The sequence below is a fragment of the Eleginops maclovinus genome, chromosome 17 (assembly GCF_036324505.1).
Source record: "Eleginops maclovinus isolate JMC-PN-2008 ecotype Puerto Natales chromosome 17, JC_Emac_rtc_rv5, whole genome shotgun sequence".
NCBI classification, from domain to species: domain Eukaryota; kingdom Metazoa; phylum Chordata; class Actinopteri; order Perciformes; family Eleginopidae; genus Eleginops; species Eleginops maclovinus.
The window spans coordinates 17,491,163-17,516,501 of NC_086365.1; the positions used below are offsets into that span (position 1 = coordinate 17,491,163).

Below are 25,339 nucleotides of genomic sequence, written 5' to 3' on the forward strand. Positions count from 1 at the left end.
CCTTCCTCACCTTCATCACCTTCATCACCTTCCTCACCTTCCTCACCTTCTTCACCTTCATCAACTTCATCACTTTCCTCACCTTCCTCACCTTCATCACCTTCCTCACCTTCATCACTTTCCTCCCCTTCCTCCCCTTCCTCCCCTCCCTCTCCTTCGTCTCCTTCCTCTCTTTCCTCTCCATCCCCTTCATCCCCTTCATCCCCTTCCTCCCCTTCCTCACCTTTCTCTCCTTCCTCTCCTTCCGCTCCTTCTCCCTCCTCCCCTTCCTCCCCTTCATCCCCTTCCTCCCCTTCCTCACCTTTCTCTCCTTCCTCTCCTTCCTCTCCTTCTCCTTCCTCCCCTTCCTCCCCTTGCTCCCCTTAATCTCCTTCATCCCCTTCCTCCCCTTCATCTCCTTCATCCCCTTCATCTCCTTCATCCCCTTCCTCACCTTCCTCACCTTCCTCCCCTTCCTCTCCTTACTCTCCTTCTTCTCCTTCTCCTTCCTCCCCTTCCTCTCCTTCCTCTCCTTCTTCTCCTTCTCCTTCCTCCCCTTCATCACCTTCCTCCCCTTCCTCCCCTTAATCCCCTTCATCCCCTTCCTCCCCTTCATCCCCTTCCTCACCTTCCTCACCTTCCTCCCCTCCCCTTTCTCCCCTTCCTCACTTTCATCCCCTTCCTCCCCTTCCTCACCTTCCTCCCCTCTCCTTCATCTCCTTCCTCACCTTCCTCCCCTTCATCCCCTTCCTCCCCTTCATCCCCTTCCTCACCTTCCTCACCTTCCTCCCCTCCCCTTTCTCCCCTTCCTCACCTTCCTCCCATTCCTCCCATTCCTCCCCTTCATCCCCTTCCTCCCCTTCCTCACCTTCCTCACCTTCCTCACCTTCATGCCCTTCCTCACCTTCCTCACCTTCCTCACCTTCCTCCCCTCCCCTTCATCCCCTTCCTCACCTTCTTCCCCTTCATCCCCTTCCTCCCCTTCATTCCCTTCCTCACCTTCCTCACCTTCCTCCCCTCCCCTTCTTCCCCTTCATCCCCTTCCTCCCCTTCATCCCCTTCCTCACCTTCCTCCCCTCCCCTTTCTCCCCTTCCTCACCTTCCTCCCCTTCCTCCCGTTCCTCCCCTTCCTCCCCTTCATCCCCTTCATCCCCTTCCTCACCTTCCTCCCCTCCCCTTTCTCCCCTTCTTCCCCTTCCTCCCCTTCCTCCCCTTCATCGTCACCTGAGGAAAGTGATGAAGGACAGCTGTGTGTTTCCTTCCTCTCTGTGCAGACGGGTGTCGCCGGGTTCACTTCCCGCTGCCCTACAGGTGGGAGGCGTTTGATGGCCGCACCTGGACAGACCTGCAGGACATGGAGGACATCGAGAGAGATTTCCACGACCTGTTTAACGCTCAGAGGTCAGAGGTCACGGCTGGGTGTAATGTGAGTCCCGCAATACCAGAAGCCCCCGTCATACAAACATCACTCTCTGTTTGCAGCCTCGGAGCACAGCCCGTCGACTTCCTGCAGATGATCCGGGGACCGCAGCCCGTCCGCCGGCTCTCCACCGCCTCCTCCGTCACAAAGCCGCCGCACTACACCCTGACCACCGAGTGGCTGTGGTTCTATAAGGGAGACCGGGGGGGTTGGGTGGAGTACGGGAAGCCGGTGAGTCGCTCTAACCGTGTTAGTGCGTACTTATACTGAAGGATGTAGGGTTAGTGCGTACTTATACTGAAGGATGTAGCGTTAGTGCGTACTTATACTGAAGGATGTAGCGTTAGTGCGTACTTATACTGAAGGATGTAGGGTTAGTGCGTACTTATACTGAAGGATGTAGCGTTAGTGCGTACTTATACTGAAGGATGTAGGGTTAGTGCGTACTTATACTGAAGGATGTAGCGTTAGTGCGTACTTATACTGAAGGATGTAGGGTTAGTGCGTACTTATACTGAAGGATGTAGCGTTAGTGCGTACTTATACTGAAGGATGTAGCGTTAGTGCGTACTTATACTGAAGGATGTAGGGTTAGTGCGTACTTATACTGAAGGATGTAGGGTTAGTGCGTACTTATACTGAAGGATTTAGGGTTAGTGCGTACTTATACTGAAGGATGTAGGGTTAGTGCGTACTTATACTGAAGGATGTAGGGTTAGTGCGTACTTATACTGAAGGATGTAGGGTTAGTGCGTACTTATACTGAAGGATGTAGGGTTAGTGCGTACTTATACTGAAGGATGTAGCGTTAGTGCGTACTTATACTGAAGGATGTAGGGTTAGTGCGTACTTATACTGAAGGATGTAGGGTTAGTGCGTACTTATACTGAAGGATGTAGGGTTAGTGCGTACTTATACTGAAGGATGTAGGGTTAGTGCGTACTTATACTGAAGGATGTAGGGTTAGTGCGTACTTATACTGAAGGATGTAGGGTTAGTGCGTACTTATACTGAAGGATGTAGGGTTAGTGCGTACTTATACTGAAGGATGTAGGGTTAGTGCGTACTTATACTGAAGGATGTAGGGTTAGTGCGTACTTATACTGAAGGATGTAGGGTTAGTGCGTACTTATACTGAAGGATGTAGGGTTAGTGCGTACTTATACTGAAGGATGTAGCGTTAGTGCGTACTTATACTGAAGGATGTAGGGTTAGTGCGTACTTATACTGAAGGATGTAGGGTTAGTGCGTACTTATACTGAAGGATGTAGGGTTAGTGCGTACTTATACTGAAGGATGTAGGGTTAGTGCGTACTTATACTGAAGGATGTAGCGTTAGTGCGTACTTATACTGAAGGATGTAGGGTTAGTGCGTACTTATACTGAAGGATGTAGGGTTAGTGCGTACTTATACTGAAGGATGTAGCGTTAGTGCGTACTTATACTGAAGGATGTAGCGTTAGTGCGTACTTATTCTGAAGGATGTAGGGTTAGTGCGTACTTATACTGAAGGATGTAGGGTTAGTGCGTACTTATACTGAAGGATGTAGCGTTAGTGCGTACTTATACTGAAGGATGTAGGGTTAGTGCGTACTTATACTGAAGGATGTAGGGTTAGTGCGTACTTATACTGAAGGATGTAGGGTTAGTGCGTACTTATACTGAAGGATGTAGGGTTAGTGCGTACTTATACTGAAGGATGTAGGGTTAGTGCGTACTTATACTGAAGGATGTAGCGTTAGTGCGTACTTATACTGAAGGATGTAGGGTTAGTGCGTACTTATACTGAAGGATGTAGGGTTAGTGCGTACTTATACTGAAGGATGTAGGGTTAGTGCGTACTTATACTGAAGGATGTAGGGTTAGTGCGTACTTATACTGAAGGATGTAGGGTTAGTGCGTACTTATACTGAAGGATGTAGCGTTAGTGCGTACTTATACTGAAGGATGTAGGGTTAGTGCGTACTTATACTGAAGGATGTAGGGTTAGTGCGTACTTATACTGAAGGATGTAGCGTTAGTGCGTACTTATACTGAAGGATGTAGGGTTAGTGCGTACTTATACTGAAGGATGTAGGGTTAGTGCGTACTTATACTGAAGGATTTAGGGTTAGTGCGTACTTATACTGAAGGATGTAGGGTTAGTGCGTACTTATACTGAAGGATGTAGCGTTAGTGCGTACTTATACTGAAGGATGTAGGGTTAGTGCGTACTTATACTGAAGGATGTAGGGTTAGTGCGTACTTATACTGAAGGATGTAGCGTTAGTGCGTACTTATACTGAAGGATGTAGGGTTAGTGCGTACTTATACTGAAGGATGTAGCGTTAGTGCGTACTTATACTGAAGGATGTAGGGTTAGTGCGTACTTATACTGAAGGATGTAGCGTTAGTGCGTACTTATACTGAAGGATGTAGGGTTAGTGCGTACTTAAACTGAAGGATGTAGGGTTAGTGCGTACTTATACTGAAGGATTTAGGGTTAGTGCGTACTTATACTGAAGGATTTAGGGTTAGTGCGTACTTATACTGAAGGATTTAGGGTTAGTGCGTACTTATACTGAAGGATGTAGGTTTAGTGCGTACTTATACTGAAGGATTTAGGGTTAGTGCGTACTTATACTGAAGGATTTAGGGTTAGTGCGTACTTATACTGAAGGATTTAGGGTTAGTGCGTACTTATACTGAAGGATGTAGGGTTAGTGCGTACTTATACTGAAGGATTTAGGGTTAGTGCGTACTTATACTGAAGGATGTAGGTTTAGTGCGTACTTATACTGAAGGATGTAGGGTTAGTGCGTACTTATACTGAAGGATGTAGCGTTAGTGCGTACTTATACTGAAGGATTTAGGGTTAGTGCGTACTTATACTGAAGGATGTAGGGTTAGTGCGTACTTATACTGAAGGATGTAGCGTTAGTGCGTACTTATACTGAAGGATGTAGGGTTAGTGCGTACTTATACTGAAGGATGTAGCGTTAGTGCGTACTTATACTGAAGGATTTAGGGTTAGTGCGTACTTATACTGAAGGATGTAGGGTTAGTGCGTACTTATACTGAAGGATGTAGGGTTAGTGCGTACTTATTCTGAAGGATGTAGGGTTAGTGCGTACTTATACTGAAGGATGTAGCGTTAGTGCGTACTTATACTGAAGGATTTAGGGTTAGTGCGTACTTATACTGAAGGATGTACACTGTAAAAAAAGGAAATTACAGTTGTTGTACTTACACACAATTTTATTGTAAGCTAATTCAGAAATACAATTTTGTCATCTAACAAATAAATTAATGTTTGCCCAACTCAATATTCTCAGAATTTGGTCAACAAGGAAATTTGATTCACCAAAACAAGATTTTTTGTTTCCCTCAACTTTCTAACAAGATTAGAAAGATTCTAACACAAAAAATTAAGTTTCCTCAACTGTATGTTCATGGACACGCCTACTACGGGGTTTCCTTCCTGTCTCCATGGACATACACAGGTCTCCACGAGTCGACCGTTCTACCATTTTCCCTCGAAGTTGAGAGGATTGCCAGACGTGAGATTCATATCAGGTAATTATTGTTATTTCTCTAAAATATGACTTAATAGAATGCGTAAGGCAAATAATTGAAGATAGATTTGGTCGCTGAACTAACCAGCGTCGTATATTTAATGTATTTCAACCAAATTAGCAAAGTTATTAGCTGATTTTAGTTTGCTAACTTAATGCTAATTTTTGAACGTGATGTTCTATGCACAGTCAGTAGCAGCAAATTGCTAAAATATTCAATTTAATTGAATGTACTCTATACACATGTTGTATAAGGACCGCGTGTGTTGCAGAAAGAACTGTCTGCTTAACAATCAAGCAGTAGTAGCTAGCGATAGCGACAGTAGCGCTAACATTGGTTGTAGAGGGAGAGTTAGAGTTTGTGCCCTTGTGTCTTAACTGAAGTAGAGGGAGAAGTAGCGCGAGGCTAGGCGAGGCTAGTTTGTGGGGTAACCTACATACAGGGCATTCGTAAATTGTCACTCCGAGCACATTCTGAAACTTTTTAACCGTTCGAAACACTTCCCAGAAAGACAGTATTTCACCAGTCTCATGATACTGTCAAATCCATAGACTGTATATATCGGTTAAAACGTTTCAGAGTGTGCTCGGAGTGGCAATTTACGAACGCACCCATAGACTTATATATTGACTGATATATTTTTTCTCTCGCATTAATGAATGCTGCTGTGGTTTTGAATTTACTGGTTTACTTTTAATTTGACTGTTCAGTAATTCATGGAAAATAAATATCTAAACTTAAAATTGCTAAAATATTCAACTTAATTGAATGTACTCCATACACATGTTGCATAAGGACCGCGTGTGTTGCAGAAAGAACCATGTGATGTCTGCTTAACAATCAAGCAGTAGTAGCTAGTGATAGCGACAGTAGCGCTAACATTGGTTGTGGAGGGAGCAGTAGCACGAGGATAGGCAAGGGCTAGGTTGTGGGGTAACCTACATACAGGGCATTCAGTACTAATATATAGACTTATATATTGACTGATATATTTTTGTTAGAGAGGATGCATCAGAGTTCTTTCTGAAGTGCATGGTAAGTCAGTCCAGAGCAATTCGGTGTGATTAACAGATTTGCAGTGCCTCTTTCATATCTCCCCAGAAGCTGGATACATATTGGCTGGTAGTCTTGTCCTAAATGTGACTGTAAACAACTAAATTAGCTTATGTGTTGACCGCAATTGTAATGGGGTGTCGGTATCACTAAAACATTTGCTGTGTCTGTTTTTTCCCACAGAACACAGACCCTGAGGAAGAGGTGGTTGGAGGAGTGGCAGTTGCCATACTGACTGTCTATGACGATGATGATGGCACCGAATCCCCACCAGTGACTGAAATCAATGTCATCTTGGAAGGGGCAGTTATAAAACACGACCTACCTGACCTCGCTGCTGACTTCGCCTACCTGTTTGGCCTAATGTATGCAATGGACATAAGCTATCCAGAGAAGATGAGGTACACCTTTGAGGCCATCCAGACTATCTTTTTCGAGCTTGGTTCAAGATGCTCTCAGCGCACGCGATCCTTGAAAGAGAAGCTTTTGCTGTGAAGCCTGTGTATGATTTACACTCACGAACGCACGCACGCCCAGCTCTGTCATCACTCCTCCATGAACAAGCCTACACCAGCTCTTTCACACATACACACACACACACACACACACACACACACACACACACACACACACACACACACACACACACACACACACACACACACACACACACACACACAAGGAGACTCCCTTTCATACATACATCATTGTTCTGGCAGCCCATTGACTCTAGCAGTTAAATGGTGGTTTACATTGTGGTTTTATGTTTTTGTACGTATTGATACAATAGCCAAATTTACATGAGCCTAATGGCCTAATGTCTTTATCAGAGTATTGGACAGTTATAGCCTACACCACCTCTTACACACACACACACACACAAACACAAGGAGACTCCCTTTCACATCATTGTTCCAGCAGCCCATTGATGTTGGAAAAATAAAAACAAATTGTATTCAATTAATTTGTTGTGTGTTGAATGATGGGGAGTGGTGAGGGGGATTGGTAGAACTAAAAAAACTGAGTTGGTAGAACTCCTGGAATCTATATGTAAAACTCATAAAACTGTGTTGGTAGAACTCGGAGCTTAAAGGTGAAACTCAAAAAACTGAGTTGGTAGAACTCAGAGCTTAAAGGTGAAACTCAAAAAACTGTGTTGGTAGAACTCAATATTAACATGTGAAACTCAAAAGCCTTTGTTTGTAGAACTCAAAATTTCTATGCAACACTCCAAAAACTTGAGTTGGCAGAACTTAAAAATCTTTGTACACTCAACCACAGTGAATTTAAGTTAAGAAAACTCAAAAAACCAAATGCATCACGTTGCCTAGAAAATCTGTGTTCTGTCAACCGTTTTTGTTTTACAGTGTAGGGTTAGTGCGTACTTATTCTGAAGGATGTAGCGTTAGTGCGTACTTATACTGAAGGATGTAGGGTTAGTGCGTACTTATACTGAAGGATGTAGGGTTAGTGCGTACTTATACTGAAGGATGTAGGGTTAGTGCGTACTTATACTGAAGGATGTAGGGTTAGTGCGTACTTATACTGAAGGATGTAGGGTTAGTGCGTACTTATACTGAAGGATTTAGGGTTAGTGCGTACTTATACTGAAGGATTTAGGGATAGTGCGTACTTATTCTGAAGGATGTAGGGTTAGTGCGTACTTATACTGAAGGATGTAGCGTTAGTGCGTACTTATACTGAAGGATGTAGCGTTAGTGCGTACTTATACTGAAGGATTTAGGGTTAGTGCGTACTTATACTGAAGGATGTAGCGTTAGTGCGTACTTATACTGAAGGATGTAGCGTTAGTGCGTACTTATACTGAAGGATGTAGGGTTAGTGCGTACTTATTCTGAAGGATGTAGGGTTAGTGCGTACTTATACTGAAGGATGTAGCGTTAGTGCGTACTTATACTGAAGGATGTAGCGTTAGTGCGTACTTATTCTGAAGGATGTAGGGTTAGTGCGTACTTATACTGAAGGATGTAGGGTTAGTGCGTACTTATACTGAAGGATGTAGCGTTAGTGCGTACTTATACTGAAGGATGTAGCGTTAGTGCGTACTTATACTGAAGGATGTAGGGTTAGTGCGTACTTATACTGAAGGATGTAGGGTTATTGCATACTTACACTAAAGGATTTAGGGTTATTGCATACTTACACTAAAGGATTTAGGGTTAGTGCGTACTTACACTAAAGGATTTAGGGTTATTGCATACTTACACTAAAGGATTTAGGGTTATTGCGTACTTGTACTAAAGGATTTAGGGTAAGTGCGTACTTGTACTAAAGGATTTAGGGTTATTGCGTACTTGTACTAAAGGATTTAGGGTTATTGCGTACTTGTACTAAAGGATTTAGGGTTATTGCGTACTTGTACTAAAGGAAAGATTGTGTGTTTGAAACTCAGAACAACGTGAAACCCTGGATGCCTCTCTAACCTTACTAAAATGGATGCTTACTGGGATGATACATTTAGCATGCTAACTGCTGTGTGCCCCAACCCCAGGATGAAAAGCAGCGGACCACCTCAGAGACCTCGAGGACCCTGGAGGAGAGGTTTCTGTCGGACAGTTCGGCGGAGGTCAGGGTGGTGAAGGGCCACAGAGAGTACGTCCTCAGCTTCAGAGGTACCACTTCCTGTCACTCCCTCGGGGGGGGGGGGGGGTCAGGGCTTCACAGGTTCAGGGTCAACAATTAGATACTAAGACCAGCCAGAGTTTAGAGAGGAAAGCCTCAAGACAAGACAGTTGAACCCAGATCAAGGGCTCAGACCCAAATAAAGATAGGGAGTCCGGTTCAAAGAGCTTAAAAGTCTTACAACCAGTAACCCCAAGACCCCTCCTAAGATAAGTCCTGTATCGAGACAAACAACAAGCAAACAAACTGAGACCTGAGTAAAGACAAGATGGTCCAGGTCAAGTCCTCAAGTTTCAAAACAAGTCCTAGATCAAGTCTCTGTTAAGGTTCTTCAGAACTGAGTTCAGATTGGTTACTCCCACATCCAGTCCTCAATCCTGAAAGGTAAATTCCAAGTCATTTCCTGAAAAGGTCCCAAGTCAAAATAAGCAACCTCCAAGTTAAGATAGGAAGGTCCCAAAACCGAGTCCCATGTCAAAACAAGCACAGCCAAATTGAAGTCCGAGTAAAGAGAGGAAGACCCTGGTCTCTTCTAAAAGTCCAGATGTGCCGTCCCCAAGTTAGGTCAGAAATTCAAAACAATCTGAGGAATTCTACTTCCTGTTTGCTGCTCTAATGTCTTGCAGACATGTACCAGAGGAACCTGAAGCACAACACCAGGCGGAGGGTCCGGCGGCGGCCTCGCCTCATCTCCGAGCCGCAGGAAGTCCCTGCGGACCGGACCTGAACCAGGGCCTCATCTTAGTCCCATATATACGTTATATCATACTCAGCGGGCTCCTGTTGGAAGAGGCCGGTCCCGGCGCCGGAAGCGAGTTCCTCGGAGGAGGTTCTGATCCTCAGAGGAGGTCCTGATCCTCTCGAGACACCGACAAATACAGTCTTCTCGATTATTTAAATCAATCAAAAATAGTGCATTCTGGGAATAAAAAGGGCGGACCTAAACGTGAACAACGTTTATAAAGACGTACGCTGCCTTCTGTCTGTCACTCCTTTATTTTCATCTCTTTTTATAAATCTGCAGCCTTTGATGAGAATGGACTTCCAGAGGTCCAGTTCATCCTCAGAGATTTAAGCAGAAAATAAACTTCAGTGTGGATCAAAACAAAATGTGTTTGTTGTTTGTGAAGCGAGGGTCAGCTCCTCCTCCTCCTCCTCCTGCAGCCCCCTCTTCCTCCTCCTCCTACAGCCTCCTCTTCCTGCAGCCTCGTCATCCTCCTGCTGCAGCCCCCTCTTCCTCCTCCTCTTGCAGCCCCTTCTTTCTCCTCTTCCTGCAGCCTCCTCTAGCTTCTCCTGCAGCCTCCTCCTCTAGCTTTTCCTGCAGCCTCCACCTCTCGCTCTTCCTGCAGCCCCCTCCTCCACTTCCTCCTGCAGCCTCCTCCTCTTCCTGCAGCCTCCTCCTCCTCCTGCAGCCTCCTTCTCCTCCTCCTCCTCCTCTTCCTGCAGCCTCCTCCTCTTCCTTCTCCTCCTCCTGCAGCCTCCTCCTCCTCCTGCAGCCTCCTCCTCTGCAGTCCTCTTCCACCTCCTCCTGCAGCTTCCTCCTCCTCCTGCTCTTCCTGCAGCCTCCTCCTCCTTTTCCTCCTCTTCCTCTTCATCCTGCTCCACCTCCTGCGGCCTCCTCCTCCTCCTGCAGTGTTCTCCTCCTCTTGCTGCAGCTTCCTCCTCCTCCCAAAGCCCCTTCTACCTCCTCCTCCTACAGCCCCCTCTTCCTGCAGCCTCCTCAACCTCCTGCTGCAGCCCCCTCTTCCTCCTCCTCCTGCAGCCTCCTCCTCCTTCTCCTCCTCCTCCTCCTCTTCCTGAAGCTTCCTTCTCCTCCTGCAGCCTCCTCCTTCTCCTCCTCCTCTTCCTGCAGCCTCCTCCTCGTGCAGCCTCCTCCTCCTGCAGCCCCCTTTTCCTCCTCCTCCTGCAGCCTCCTCCTCCTCCTCCTTCTCCTCCTCCTCTTCCTGTAGCCTCCTCCTTCTCCTCCTCCTCCTCCTCCTGCAGCCTCCTCCTCCTGCAGCCCCCTCTTCATCCTCCTCCTGCAGCCCCCTCTTCCACCTCCTCCTGCAGCCTCCTCCTCATCTTCCTCCTGCAGCCTCCTCCTCCTGCAGCCCCCTCTTCATCCTCCTCCTGCAGCCCCCTCTTCCACCTCCTCCTGCAGCCTCCTCCTCCTAATGCTCTTCCTGCAGCCTCCTCCTCATCTTCCTCCTGCAGCCCCCTCTTCCACCTCCTCCTGCAGCCTCCTCCTTCTCCTCCTCTTCCTCTTCGTCCTGCTCCTCCTCCTGCGGCCCCCTCCTCTTCCTCCTCTTCCTGCAGCCTCCTCCTCCTGCAGCCTCTTCCTCCTCCTGCAGCCTCCTCTTCCTCCTCCTCCTGCAGCCCCCTTTTCCTTCTCTTCTTGCAGCCTCCTCCTCTTCCTCCTACTCCTGCAGCCTCCTCCTCCTACAGCCCCTTCTTCCTCCTCCTCCTCCTGCAGCCTCTTCCTCCTCCTCCTGCAGCCTCCTCCTCCTGCAGCCTACTCTTCCTCCTGCAGCCTCTTCTTCCTCCTCCTGCAGCCTCCTCCTCCTCCTCCTGCAGCCTCCTCCTCTTCCTCCTCCTCCTGCAGCCTCCTCCTGCAGCCTCCTCTTTCTCCTGCAGCCTCCTCCTCCTCCTCCTGCAGCCTCCTCTTCCTCCTGCAGCCTCCTCCTCCTGCAGCCCCCTCTTCCTCCTTCTCCTGCAGCCCCCTCTTCCTCTTCCTCCTGCAGCCTCCTCTTCCTCCTGCAGCCCCCTCTTCCTCCTCCTCCTGCAGCTTCCTCCTCCTGCAGCCTCCTCCTCCTCCTCCTGCAGCCTCCTCCTCCTGCAGCCCCTTCTTCCTCGTCCTCCTGCAGCCTCCTCCTCCTCCTCCTCCTCATCCTCCGGCAGCCTCCTCCTCCTGCAGCGTCCTCTTCCTCGTCCTCCTCCTTCAGCCCCCTCCTCCTGCAGCCCCCTCTTCCTCCTCCTCCTGCAGCCTCCTCCTCCTACTCACCCTCCTGCAGCCTCCTCCTCCTGCAGCCCCCTCTTCCTCCTCCTCCTGCAGCTTCCTCCTCCTGCAGCCTCCTCCTCCTGCAGCCCCCTCTTCCTCGTCCTCCTGCAGCCTCCTCCTCCTCATCCTCCGGCAGCCTCCTCCTCCTGCAGCGTCCTCTTCCTCCTCCTCTTCCTTCAGCCCCCTCCTCCTGCAGCCCCCTCTTCCTCCTCCTCCTGCAGCCTCCTCCTCCTGCAGCCCCCTCTTCCTCGTCCTCCTGCAGCCTCCTCCTCCTCATCCTCCGGCAGCCTCCTCCTCCTGCAGCGTCCTCTTCCTCCTCCTCTTCCTTCAGCCCCCTCCTCCTGCAGCCCCCTCTTCCTCCTCCTCCTGCAGCCTCCTCCTCCTTCAGCCCCCTCTTCCTCCTCCTCCTGCAGCCTCCTCTTCCTCCTCCTGCAGCCTCCTTCTTATGCAGCCCCCTCTTCCTCCTCCTCCTGCAGCCTCCTCCTCCTCCCTCCTCCTCCTCCCAGGTTCAAAGGTTTTATTGGTCAATAACAACAACTAAAGAAGTACAGTATATACAATAACAACACTAAAGAAGTACAGTATATACAATAACAACACTAAGAAGTACAGTATATAACAATAACAACACTAAAGAAGTACAGTATATAACAATAACAACACTAAAGAAGTACAGTTATAACAATAACAACACTAAGGAAGTACAGTATATACAATAACACTAAAGAAGTACAGTATAGACCAATAACACTAAGAAGTACAGTATATACAATAACACACTAAGAAGTACAGTATATACAATAACAACACTAAAGAAGTACAGTATATACAATAACAACACTAAGGAAGTACAGTATATACAATAACAACACTAAGAAGTACAGTATATACAATAACAACACTAAAGAAGTACAGTATATACAATAAAACTAAAGATGTACAGTATATACAATAACACTAAAGAAGTACAGTATATACAATAACAACACTAAAGAAGTACAGTATATACAATAACAAACACTAAAGAAGTACAGTATATACAATAACACTAAAGAAGTACAGTATATACAATAACAACACTAAAGAAGTACAGTATATACAATAACAACACTAAAGAAGTACAGTATATACAATAACAACACTAAGGAAGTACAGTATATACAATAACAACACTAAAGAAGTACAGTATATACAATAACAACACTAAGGAAGTACAGTATATACAATAACACTAAAGAAGTACAGTATATACAATAACAACACTAAAGAAGTACAGTATATACAATAACACTAAAGAAGTACAGTATATACAATAACAACACTAAAGAAGTACAGTATATACAATAACAACACTAAAGAAGTACAGTATATACAATAACAACACTAAGGAAGTACAGTATATACAATAACAACACTAAAGAAGTACAGTATATACAATAACAACACTAAAGAAGTACAGTATATACAATAACAACACTAAGGAAGTACAGTATATACAATAACAACACTAAGGAAGTACAGTATATACAATAACAACACTAAGGAAGTACAGTATATACAATAACATCACTAAAGAAGTACAGTATATACAATAACAACACTAAAGAAGTTACAGTATATACAATAACAACACTAAGAAGTACCAGTATATACAATAACATCACTAAAGAAGTACAGTATATACAATAACAACACTAAGGAAGTACAGTATATACAATAACAACACTAAGGAAGTACAGTATATACAATAACAACACTAAAAGAAGTACAGTATATACAATAACAACACTAAGGAAGTACAGTATATACAATAACATCACTAAAGAAGTACAGTATATACAATAACATCACTAAAGAAGTACAGTATATACATAACATCACTAAAGAAGTACAGTATATACAATAACAACACTAAAGAAGTACAGTATATACAATAACAACACTAAAGAAGTACAGTATATACAATAACATATGGGTTAGGGTTAGGTTAACCCTCCTCCTTCTCCTCCTGCAGACCCCTCTTCCTCCTCCTCCGTCAGCCTCCTCCTCCTCCTTCTCCTCCTGCAGCCCCCTCTTCCTCCTCCTCCTGCAGCCTCCTCCTCCTCCTCCTCCTCCTGCAGCTCCCTCTTCCTCCTCCTCCTCTCCTCCTCCTCTTCCTCCTCCTCCTGCAGCCTCCTCCTCTTCCTGCAGCCTCCTCTTTCTCCTCCTGCAGACCCCTCTTCCTCCTCCTCCGTCAGCCTCCTCCTCCTCCTCCTCCTGCAGCCCCCCTCTTCCTCCTCCTCCTGCAGCTTCCTCCTCCTCCTCCTCCTCCTCCTCCGTCAGCCTCCTCCTCCTCCTCCTCCTGCAGCCCCCTCTTCCTCCTCCTCCTGCAGCCTCCTCCTCCTCCTCCTCCGTCAGCCTCCTCCTCCTCCTCCTGCAGCCCCCTCTTCCTCCTCCTCCTGCAGCCTCCTCCTCTTCCTCCTCCTCCTGCAGCCTCCTCCTCCTCCTCCTCCTCCTGCAGCCCCCTCCTCAACAATAATAATAATTGTTTTGATATATTAGTATTTATTTCACTTTGCATTTGTTGTTGTTATTGTTTACATGATGTGTTATTTTGATGACAGCTGAATATGTCTCGCGCTTTAATAACAAAGAGGTTCTACAGGGTTACATTGATAGTGAATCATCTGCAAGGTCTCCGCCCCCCCCCTCCCCTCCTCCCGCTGCAGAGAGGCGTGACGCGCCGGAACCACGGGAACCCGCTCCTCCTCAGGATGGAAGGTAGGTCCGCAGCACGGTGAGAGCCGGGACCGGGAGAACCGGCACTGTTTCATGAGCAGCGTGGGTTTGTGTGTGTGTGTGTGTGTGTGTGTGTGTGTGTGTGTGTGTGTGTGTGTGTGTGTGTGTGTGTGTGTGTGTGTGTGTGTGTGTGTGTGTGTGTGTGTGTGTGCGGCTGCAGAGGAGGGAGGCTCCGCATCATCCGGGTCCTCGTCTGGTTTTATTCTAAGGCTTTTATTCTCCTCTATTATCACCGGGTCCTGATCGGTACCGCGGGGCTAAGGCCCGGATGTTCTGCAGGACCGACTGCACGGAGATGGCGGGAGGAGAGGCGTGAAGCCCGGTGTGTGAGAGAGAGGGGGCGGGGAGGATTCTGTCCGATAATGGGCTCAACGGCCGGAACCAAGCGGAACCGGGCCTGCTCTCAACATGAGGAAATAGCGTGGATCTATATGAATGACATTAACACCCCCACCCCTTCTGTGAGGGGAACCGTTACGGTGGTTTAGGGGCTATGAAGCCACGTGACTCCCTCTCACGGTCTTCCAGCTGCAGAGGATCCGGGTCTTCTGCTTCTCCCACATCCTCCAGACCCCTGTTTGGATTTTAGTTCGACCTTTCTCATTTCTTCATTTTGAATTTAGTCTTTTATCTTTGAAATTCCCGAGCATTCAGCGTGTTTGCTTTAAATGATATGTTTTATCCGATAGATTTTGGTCGTAAAACAATTAGCAACTCTACCAACATTTTCCGAGCCCGTTTCTCCGATGTTAGCGATTTATCCGCAGTCTCTCCTTCTGTCTTTGGATTTAAAACCTCGTGTTTCTTTATTTTATCTTCCTTTAAAAAACGATTTAATTACATTTTCATTCCTCTTACTTTATGTTACTTTTTCTTCACTTCCTGTTGCAGAGGCTTCAGACCCTAATGGCCCCTGAGACCCCCTCGGGCTCCAGGATGGGGTTGAGAACCAGAACCTGCCACTGCACAGCGGGCCTGATGCTGCTGGTTGCCGGCACGTTGGTTTCCATGGTGACACCTAGCTCACCTGCTGCAGGTAATGTGGGGCTCTTAAAGGGATAGTACACTGGTGTTACTTCAGACTGGATCAGAGGCTAAGATCAGCTCTCAGTTTTGTTGGGGGTCTCAGTCTGTATTATGTTGTCCCCCAGGTGTGCAGGACTTAAACAGGATGACTGATTCTCCCCCCAACGGACCCCCGGCCCCCCTTCCCCTCTCAGACTCTGGCTACGTTGGTGTTTCCGGCTCGGTGGAGGACCAGGACTCTGGAGCTCAGGGGATCCACCTCCTGCTGAGACCTCCAGACCTGCTATCCCCCAGCCTCGCACCTCCCCTCCCCCCCCACATCCAGCCCACCCTCACCCCTCCCCCGCTCTGGGAGAACGGCCCCTCCCTGGAGGAGGCCTGGGGGTCTGGGGATTACCTGGAGACCCTCTCCTTCATGGTCCCAGACGGGGAGGAGCTCACCACCCCTCACCCCCAAGACCAGGACCAGGTGAGTTCCAGGACAGTCAGTTAATCTCAGTCTTTTCTCTTTTTCTGTGCTTCCCAAAAGTTTTTCCGTGTCAGAATTAAAGTCTTCACAAAACCACATTCAGGGATTCTTTAACGCCCGAACCAATCAGAATTCAACAAAACTGCCTTTTGGGAGTGTATGCTTTGATTGACAGGCATCTCAGCCAATCACAGCCCACTGTTTACTTTTCTGTTTGATTGACAGGTGCCTCATCACGGGGGGGTCTGGGTGTCCTACGACAGCGACTTTCCGGCTCGGCCCACCCTTCCCCTATCCCCTTCCTCCCCCACCATCCCCATGCAGACCCGCCCCTCCCACCCAGACCTGTTCCCCACCTGGGACGAGGACTACGACCTGGAGGACCTGACCCCACTAGAGCCCACCGAGCTGCTGCTGCCCGACATGAACAGCCTGGAGTATTACACCAACCTGCAGGCCCGCGAGAGGGAGCGGGGGCGGGACCAAGACTCCAGACCCCCCATTGCTCCCACAACAACCCTCACCTCCCACCCTCCAACGACCCTAAGCTCTGGTTCTCCTCCAGGACGGCAACCCACCCCTCCCCTCACACTCTCACCCACCCTCACACCTGAGCAGAACCCACCGCCATTGGTAACCACCGTCAGAACTGCTTCCGCTCCACAACCCAAAGACAGAGGCTCGATCCCGGGCAGACCCCCTCCTCGACCCCCTTCCAACAGCACCGGACGAGTGCCTCCTCCTCCCCCACTGGGGCCCCCCAACCGCCCCGACAGACCGGAGAGACCCCTGGTGGTCACTGAGAAACCAGTGAAGGTGCCCCCCACAGCCAACAAGGCAACAACCACAACCAAGGGGACCACCACAACCACCAAGGGGACCACCACCACAACCCAGAGCACCGCCATCAGCCTGACCAGAGCCCCCCCTGTCACCACACCCAGAGTGACCCCCCCCACCAGACAGTACCTCTGCAATGTAACCAAGCCGGAGATGTACCTGGTCCGAGTCGGTGAGTAGGCCAATTCCTGCTGAGAAACAGACAAGGATCAGCCTAACTGCTTCCTTCCTGCGTCACAAAAGTCCCATGTTTCCTGTGGTGATAGGAAGTAAACATCATCCACTTCCTGTGGTTACAGTTTCGCCTGACAACCTCCGGCAGAGTTTCAGTTTCCTGTTTCTGTTTCTCTCTTGCAGTGAGCTCCAAAGGATCCTCAGCAGGCATCACCACCGTCAGAGATCTTCTGAAGAGAGAGTTTAATCGCTCCGTGGAACTGCAGGTATACCTGGTCCACCGCCAACAGCTGACCCTTAGAGGTCCGCCTTAGATCCGTTGGATGGTTTACTTGATCTTTGGTCTCCTCTCAGTTCCTCAGAACCCCGTCCAGTTTTGCCTTCCGGGTCGTCTCTGGACCTCTGATATTCACCTCGGTATCGGTGATCTCCGCCCTCCGTCGGGCTCCTCGCGGCTCCGGTCCCATCCCCTCTGTGGCACCACTGTACACCGTTCCGGACCTCCGGTACCAGATCCACTCGGTGCTGCAGTTCGTCCCCGAACACGTTGACGTCCGAATCTGCAGCTTCAGCCAGAGGGTCGAGAGGGGGCTGATTATGGCCTACGCCGAGACCCGCCGGCGCTACCAGGAGTCGGGAAACATCACCGTACAGGTGAGGCTCTGTACAGGTGAGGCTTTTACTGTACAGGTGAGGCTCTGTACAGGTGAGGCTATACTGTACAGGTGAGGCTTTTGCGGTACAGGTGAGGCGATGTACAGGTGAGGCTGTTACTGTACAGGTGAGGCGATGTACAGGTGAGGCTGTTACTGTACAGTGAGGCTCTCTAGAGGTGAGGCTCTGTACAGGTGAGGCTCTTCAGAGGTAAGGCTCTGTACAGGAGAGGCTGTTACTGTACAGGTGAGGCTCTGCACAGGTGAGGCTGTTACTGTACAGGTGAGGCTGTTACCATAGACTAATCTTTGTCTGTCTCCAGCTGCTGAACATCACCACGGCTGCGTCTCGGCCTGCGGCGGCGGCGAAGGTTTCTGTCGACATCACGTTTGCTGTGCGAGATGGGCGAGGTTTCCTGCCGGGGTCCGAAGTCAGTGAACACCTGAGGAAACTCAGCCCGGTGGAGTTCAGCTTCTACATCGGGTTCCCCGTGCTGCAGATAGCTGAGCGTACGACACACACACACACACACACACACACACACACACACACACACCCACACACACACACACACACACACACACACACAATAATAATGCTAAGCTCTATGTTTAAATGTCTGAAATGTGTCCACAGCGTTTTATTACCCCGAGCTGAACACATCTCACCACCTGCGCTCCACCTGGGTGCGAACAGGTGAGTCACCTGCAGGTGTTCTGCGTACCATGTGATGTGTGAAGCAGGTGTCTGAAGTGTTATGGTTTACCTGTGTGTCAGTTCTGCTGGGCGTTCAGGAGCAAACGGTGTCCGAGCAGAGCTTTAAAGCCCGTCTGGAGAGGCGTCTGGCTCTGCTGCTGGAGGAGGGCCAGCAGGTGGCGAGCAGGAGGCGCTGGAGGAGGGCGTCCGCTGCCGGGAACAGCAGCCTGCAGGTACACACTGCTGCATACAGGTGTACATATATTACACAGGTATCAACACACCAGCATCCTGCAGGTTCTTTCCCGGTCCACACTGAAGTTGCTGAGCGTCTGATGAGAAAGCGTTGACTCTTTGAATGTGATTGCGTCAGGTGGTGCGGGTGTCGCTGCTCTCCGGCCCTCAGCGCCCCCTGGAGGTATTTTACTTTGTGGAGGGTCCGGGTGGAGACAGGATCCCTGCTGAGACCACAGCGCTGACCCTGAACCGGCTGGACCTGCAGAGAGCCGCCATCGTGCTCGGACACAGGGTCCAGAGACCCCTGGCTCAGCGTGAGGACACGTCATACTCAAAATACCATAGTTAATCATTAATAATTATTATTGGGTCATAAAAACATATTTTCCCAAAACTAAATTCAATCTTTTATTTAGAAATTGTTCACATTGTTAAGTTTTTCTCATACATCTTCATATCCCTAAAATGAACTTCTTTACCCCCCTAGCGGTGGAGCTGCTGTCGCCCCCCCCAGCGGAGACCCAGTCCTCCAGTGTTTGGCTGATCGTGGGGGTTCTGGTCCCGGTGCTGCTGGCGCTCTTCATCATCGTCCTGCTGTACTGGAAGCTCTGTGGCTCAGAGAAGCTCGAGTTCCAGCCTGACGCCATCAACACCATCCAGCAGAGGCAAAAGGTGAGCGGGGGGGGGGGGGGGGGGTGCAGGAAGTCGGGGTTACTTGCTTCCTGTGGTTATCAATGACAGCTGTTTCCTCCCCAGCTTCAGGCCCCAAGTGTTAAAGGCTTTGACTTTGCGAAGCTGCACCTGGGTCAGCACAGTAAGGATGACATCATGGTGATCCAGGAGCCTGGCCCGCCCCCACCCACCAAAGAGGCCACACCCTCCGACGGCGGCGACCTCAACACCCCAAAATCCAAGGGTTCTTCCACCAAGGCACTGCGGTCCAGCCGCCGCCGGGGCCGGTACGTTACACTTCAGCGTCTGCAGGAACAGATGTTATACAGCCTGACGTTAACTGTGTTTTTGTTAGGCTCAGCCCGTCAGAGGGAGACTCGTTAGGCAGCGACCAATCGAGCGGCAGGGAATCGGCGGAGGAGAGCACGCGGGCCGTGGCCACGCCCAGCGAGGGGAAGCACAGGAAGACGCCCAAAAATGGTCAGAGGAACAAGATGGGTACGTCTTTATAAATATTTAATATATGATTTAAATGTGGGATTTTGTTCGGACCCTTATGATCAGAGTAATATCTTTGTGTGTTCTGGTTTTCTACGTCCTGATGTCCTCAGGCAGTGCTACAGACGAGCTGCTGTCCTCGTCCTCCATCTTTGATCACGTGGACCGCCTGTCTCGCGGATCATCTGACAGTACAAGGCGGCAGAACAACAACAAGGTGCAGCTGATCGCCATGCAGCCGCGCCCCCCCCAACCTCACCTGAGCCCCTCCCTCACCGAGAGGGTCAGCCAAGAGGTGAGAGAAACCAGCTGCCCCCCCCACAAACATATCAATCTTCTCTAACAACTCCCCCCGTTCTCCTTAAGGTGGCGCTGCGACACAAGTCAGAGATCGAGCACCACCGCAACAAGCTGCGTCAGCGCGCCAAGAGGCGGGGCCAGTGTGAGTTCCCGTCCATGGACGACATCATGGACGCCTTTGGGGAGGGTCCGGTGCAGAGTGCGGTGGCACAGAGGCTCTACAGCTCTGCCCACGACCACATGGATTGCATCCTGCAGGCCGACATCCCCCCCACGCCCACCGACTCCCGCCGGAGGTCAGGGTCTCATGCAGAAACAACTCAGATATATTCCGTCCCCCAGTCAGGACACTCTTTTTATTATTTTAGTTTTTATTTGATCAAAAACATTTTCTCTTTCCAGGGGGAGGCGCTCTCCTCGGGGTCGGAGATCTCAGCCAGGACGGGGAAGTCTTCCTGACACCGACAGAGACCGACTGCTCACCGACCACAGTGCCACCTACAGGAAGTACCCGGGACTCAACAACGTGGCCTACATGGTGAGACAAAGGGTCCTCAGTAGTTCTTCCCTTCCCATGTTCCGATATTTTCCCAAATATCCGTCACTCGTCTCCCCTCCCTCCCACAGTCGGACCCGGACCTCCCTCCAGACCATGGCAGCCCCTCGCCAACTGATGAGGTGTTTGACTCGGCCCCCCCTCCGCCGCCCTACCTGCCCCCCCAGCCCTCCATCGAAGAGGCACGACAGCAGATGCTCTGCCTGCTGGACGACGCCTTCGCTCTGGTTTCTCCGTCCTCGGGGGGCAGCGGGGGGCTGAGCGGACCCTCCCACCGACCCCCCTACCCTGCTGCCTCCCCACACAGCCCTTTCTCTGCGGTAAGTGATATAATAACCCTGGGTGGAAGAAGGGGGGTTATAAGTTGAAGGCCAGAGAGAACAGGTGAGTTTTGAGGATCAGAATCAGAACTCCTTCAGGAGGAGAGACTCCCTGCGCTACATCAGAGATAGAGACTGAAATATAGAAGGCATGCACAGTATCTCAAGTTAACAGAAGTACATATTCAGGTAGAGAGTCAGTCGCAGCAGTATTAAGTATCGTAGATAGCAGTAGTGTAAGTAGTCTCAGTGATGGACTCACAAGGAGGACCAGTCCGTGGTCATGGGGATATTAGCATGTTGCACGTCACTGGTTTCATCGTCTCCGTTTGAATCGTTTTCACATGAATTCATGTTGTTCCCTCCTCAGAGGTACGCTGAGCTCGGCATGTCTCCCACATCGATGCAGAACCTGCTGCAGAGGTCAGTCTCACAAACACCAGGTCCAGGTCTGCAGAACGGCCCGGAACAAGAACTCATCCTCTGTGTTTTATCCAGACAGGGCCTCAGCTCCGGAGGGTTTGTCACCACCGGAGAGCAGGACTCTGTTTACTCCAGCAGGGGGCAGTACGAGGACCCCCCCTCCTCATCCAGACCGCGACCTGTAGGGGGCAGCACAGGTAAACCAGACTCATAGACTTCAGCACTCTCTCCTGCAGGTGGACGACTTAATGTGCTGAATCTGTAACCTGTGTTGTCCTGCAGGTGCGCAGCTGCATCACCTGACCCAGGTGGGTTTGTCCAGTCAGATCGGAGCATACCCCGGGGTCGGTCGCAGCATGTCCGGACCCACCGGGTCCAGCTGGAATCAACAGCACTCGGACCAGGACCTGAGCCGATCGGGGCCCAGCAGAGAGAGCGTGAGTAGATAGACCAAACCACTCAGAAGATCTACCTCATGTCCCTGCTGACCCCCAATCCTTGTTGACCATAACTAATGACCCCTCTCTTCAATGTCTCTGCAGTTCAAGCCTTTGATCTGGATTTCTTTTCTGGTCTCTCCCTTCAGGTTTTGTCGTTCCCTGAGTTTTCCTCCTCCTCAGTTTTTCAGATGCCCAGCTCCTCATTGCGGGATCCGTCGGCGCCACCTCTACTCCTGACCTCCCCGACTCCAGAGTATCCACCGGAGGACGCCTCGCCCTCCGCCCACACCTCTGCCTCCCTCATAAAGGCCATCAGGGAGGAACTGCGCCGACTGGCCCAGAAACAGGTGGCAGTAACCAGCTACCCTTAGACTGGTGGATCAGGACTCAACTGGTTTCATCCATTATAGTTTTTCACAGCCTAAGACTGGATTACAACCATGAATTAACTGATCCGCCTCTCTAGAACTAATCTGCGTCTGTGCCGCTAAACCCAACATGACTCTGGATCACAATCCAAGTCACAAAAAAGTGACAGTATCTGAAAGACCTCCGGTGTTAAACAGGGTCCGTCTGTCGGTCCGTTATCCTTCAGCTCAGTGTTTCATCAGACCAGAGTTCAGGTTTCCATTGAAGTGCTTCCTGAAGTACATTCAAAGATCATTCTCGCTGGACTTCAAGAGTGGATCTTTGAACACCTGAAGCACCAGGCCATTCCTAAATGTCTGGAGCACATCGTCCCTGATCTTCTGGAACCTCTCCTCGATGTCCTTCAGGACCTTATGGAGTGGATTGTCCCGTCTGATCTTCTGGGGTGGATCTTACCCCATGAGGATCTGGAGTGCACAGTCCTTGCAGGGTCGACTTACTTTCTGGTTGTTCCTCCTAAAGTTCCTCATTCAGATGTTTCTGCCTGAAGTTCTTAATCGGACGGTCCCTCCTGAGGTTCTGCAGTAGATCTTCCCTCCTGAGCTTCTTCAGCAGATCTTCCCTCCTGAGGTTCTTCAGCAGATCTTCCCTCCTGAGGTTCTTCAGCAGATCTTCCCTCCTGAGGTTCTTCAGCAGATGTTCCCTCCTGAGGTTCTGCAGTAGATCTTCCCTCTGGACTTCCTGTGGTGCTAGCCTTCTGCCTCATACCGTCTTCATCGACCACTGATTGCCTTCCACCCCCCCATCAGAGCAGACCTCCATTCATCAGCCATCCTCGAGGTCTTTGAAAGGAGAATAAGAATATATAAATATCTATAAGAGGTTATCTGAGTGTCTGTAAAGAAATAGAAATTCAAATGAGCACAACATAAATGTAAGAGTTATCGGAGTATTGAGATGTTACTTATTTTCTATTGCTTATATATGAAAGTATACTTTAAATATTTTATTTTGATCAGAAAAAAGACCAACTACTGTTCTATGGTTGTGTTCCTCTTGTGTTTGAGCTCGCTGTAAAGTTTGAGCTGGTTTTTCTGATTGTTGATTAGCGTAGCTGCTAGCCTGTGTCGTTCATGTATCAGTGGCAAACCAAAAAAAGAATTAGCGCTTTTTGCATCGCTTTGATATCAAGTTCCTTCATCGCTGATATGTTGCATCCATCAGTGTGGGCAGGACATTTTTATAGGTAGGTGGGTTGGAGATGTTTCTGTAGTGGGCAGAGACCAAAAACCAGTCATTCATCACAACCAGAAACTAAAGCTAAACATCCACTGACCCAATGACCTCAATCCTGGATCACTGATCAAGAGGACTACTGAGCAGGGGCCAAGATTGTGAACATGTGACGATAGAAAATGTGTTTATGACACACCCTAATTGTTCCTGGTAACGCTATTTGTGTTGAAATCTGCCAGAACAGCTAGCTCATTAGCTGGTAGCCTTTAAACTGTTAGCTTTCAGCATTTAGCTGTAAGCATATGTTTAACAGGTGTTACATTATGGTGCATTCAAGCTCTCGCTAGTAAAAATGACTCATAGGCCTTTTAATGAGCAAATAGGATAGATATTAGAGCGGGAAATATGGCCTTCCTAACAAATCCAGTATGCTAATGGACTGTTTGTTTGGTTTTACTGGTTCCGACGAGGCCGTCGTTTGTTGGAGATCGAAATTTGAATCGGGACTTAGTTGAACAGACTTAAATGATCCAGTTACGTCCTGAAGTCCTGGAGCCCGGGATGTCGGTGTAGATCCAGCTTCCTGGTGATTGTTTGGATGAATGACTGGTGGTCTGTTTCTGTGGTGAAGGACACTCTGGTTTTGGGAGCGTTTGTCCGTCTCTTCTCCGGCATGTTCGACACAGTTCGAGGCTTCTCGTGATGTAAATGTTCAGCATGCTGCTAACGTGTTTAAACTAAAGAGTGAGCAGAGTGGTTCATGTCCCAACAGTAGAGGTAAATATGATGCTTTTTGCTTTGCATTTCCAAAAGATATTTTTTAAGCTAAAAGCAGATGGTTCCAGTAAATCTAAATGAAAGTGGGTATGGTGTTGAATAGAAAAACATATATATATATAGAAATCTTTAACGTGTGATTGCTCTGCTGACCAGGACTGGTTCTGGTTCCTGTCCGTCACGCTGAGGCCCCGCCTGCAGGATCACATGGTGCTAACTCGATGCCCCACGGTGAAAAAACACTGGGACATTTAGCCGGTGGGCGTCGAGCGTTACTACCTGCTGTCTGCAGATCACACACTCCTGCTGAATGTTTTCTACCCTCTGTGTTTTCTATCTGAGACGCTCAGAACACACACCGCTGAACCGGCTCGCCACCGAACCACAGACGCCCGGTGGAGAGTGTCTTCAGCTAGTCCTGCACACGCTAACCTGGGCACACGCTGTAGGACCGGTTCACAAACACATCGACTCCAGATATTACGTGATGGGATTGTGTTCACGGCAGAAATTAAGTTGTGTCCTCAATATTAACTTTTAAACCGTTTTAATCGTGTCCTGTAAGCTCAGCATGAAGGTGAGACACAACTCGATCCAAACTAGCTCAGACGTTTGATCACCGAGACGAGCTCCCTTACTCAGACGTGAGGAACCTGATGGACGTAGCTCATCCGATAGGACGCGTCTTCAGCTGATTGACAGACAGGAACACGTGTGCTCAGGGGAGCGTCCTGCAGCACTTCCTGTTCACCTGGTGTCTGTAGTTTGGTTGTTACCCTGGTCCAGATTCTGAGTCAAATACATTCCTGTTCCTCCGGACACCAGGCAGCAGATTCTCTCTGATATACATAGATGTTATTATGGTATGTATATTTAAGAGAAGCTGCTGCACTAGGAGTCTAAGTGAAGTGTGGGGGGGGGGGGGGGGGGGGGGGGGCAATGCCAGCAGCTGTCACATGACTCTCAACATTAAACAGATGTGTTTAAAACCCCTGCAGCACTTCCTGTCTTCTGTTATATGTTTAGCTCTAGAGCACCCCCCCCCCCCCCCCCCCCCCCCCCCCCCATTAACCTGTACCTGGAGCTCAACTGCAGTCAGGATGCAGGTAGATGTATAACCCGGGTAACCTCTCATAATGTATGATAATCATCATTGGACCTGAAAGCTGTAATGCATTAACAGCTATGGGCCGGAGCCACAGTTTCTAGGTTTAAATGTATTTTTAAAACGTATTATTTTCAGGTAG

The 25,339-nt window shown here is 49.2% G+C and overlaps 2 protein-coding genes across 3 annotated transcripts in view; both read left to right on the forward strand.

Moving 5' to 3' along the window:
- parp12b (poly (ADP-ribose) polymerase family, member 12b) overlaps positions 1 to 9,760 on the forward strand; it is a 15,621-nt gene extending 5,861 nt beyond the window's left edge. Inside the window, exons 5-8 of one of the 2 annotated variants that reach the window (XM_063905642.1) lie at positions 1,254 to 1,380; positions 1,462 to 1,630; positions 8,520 to 8,640; positions 9,277 to 9,760. In XM_063905642.1, the coding sequence (XP_063761712.1) occupies positions 1,254 to 1,380; positions 1,462 to 1,630; positions 8,520 to 8,640; positions 9,277 to 9,377 (518 nt within the window). In that variant the 3' untranslated portion in view covers positions 9,378 to 9,760. Of the gene's footprint in view, positions 1 to 1,253; positions 1,406 to 1,461; positions 1,631 to 8,519; positions 8,641 to 9,276 lie in introns of both variants that reach the window. The other variant, XM_063905643.1, reaches the window with a different exon arrangement.
- A 5,553-nt stretch (positions 9,761 to 15,313) lies between these two features.
- On the forward strand, positions 15,314 to 25,000 carry si:dkeyp-27e10.3 (UPF0606 protein KIAA1549). The gene is made up of 20 exons (XM_063905081.1): positions 15,314 to 15,441; positions 15,557 to 15,900; positions 16,126 to 16,912; positions 17,098 to 17,180; positions 17,269 to 17,568; positions 17,891 to 18,077; positions 18,205 to 18,264; positions 18,346 to 18,497; positions 18,638 to 18,815; positions 18,989 to 19,173; positions 19,258 to 19,460; positions 19,529 to 19,671; positions 19,785 to 19,966; positions 20,038 to 20,267; positions 20,374 to 20,509; positions 20,599 to 20,847; positions 21,218 to 21,270; positions 21,346 to 21,467; positions 21,553 to 21,707; positions 21,857 to 25,000. The coding sequence occupies exons 1-20, from the start codon at positions 15,342 to 15,344 to the stop codon at positions 22,079 to 22,081; spliced, it is 4,074 nt and encodes a 1,357-aa protein (XP_063761151.1). The 5' UTR covers positions 15,314 to 15,341; the 3' UTR covers positions 22,082 to 25,000.
- The last annotated feature ends 339 nt before the right edge of the window (positions 25,001 to 25,339 follow it).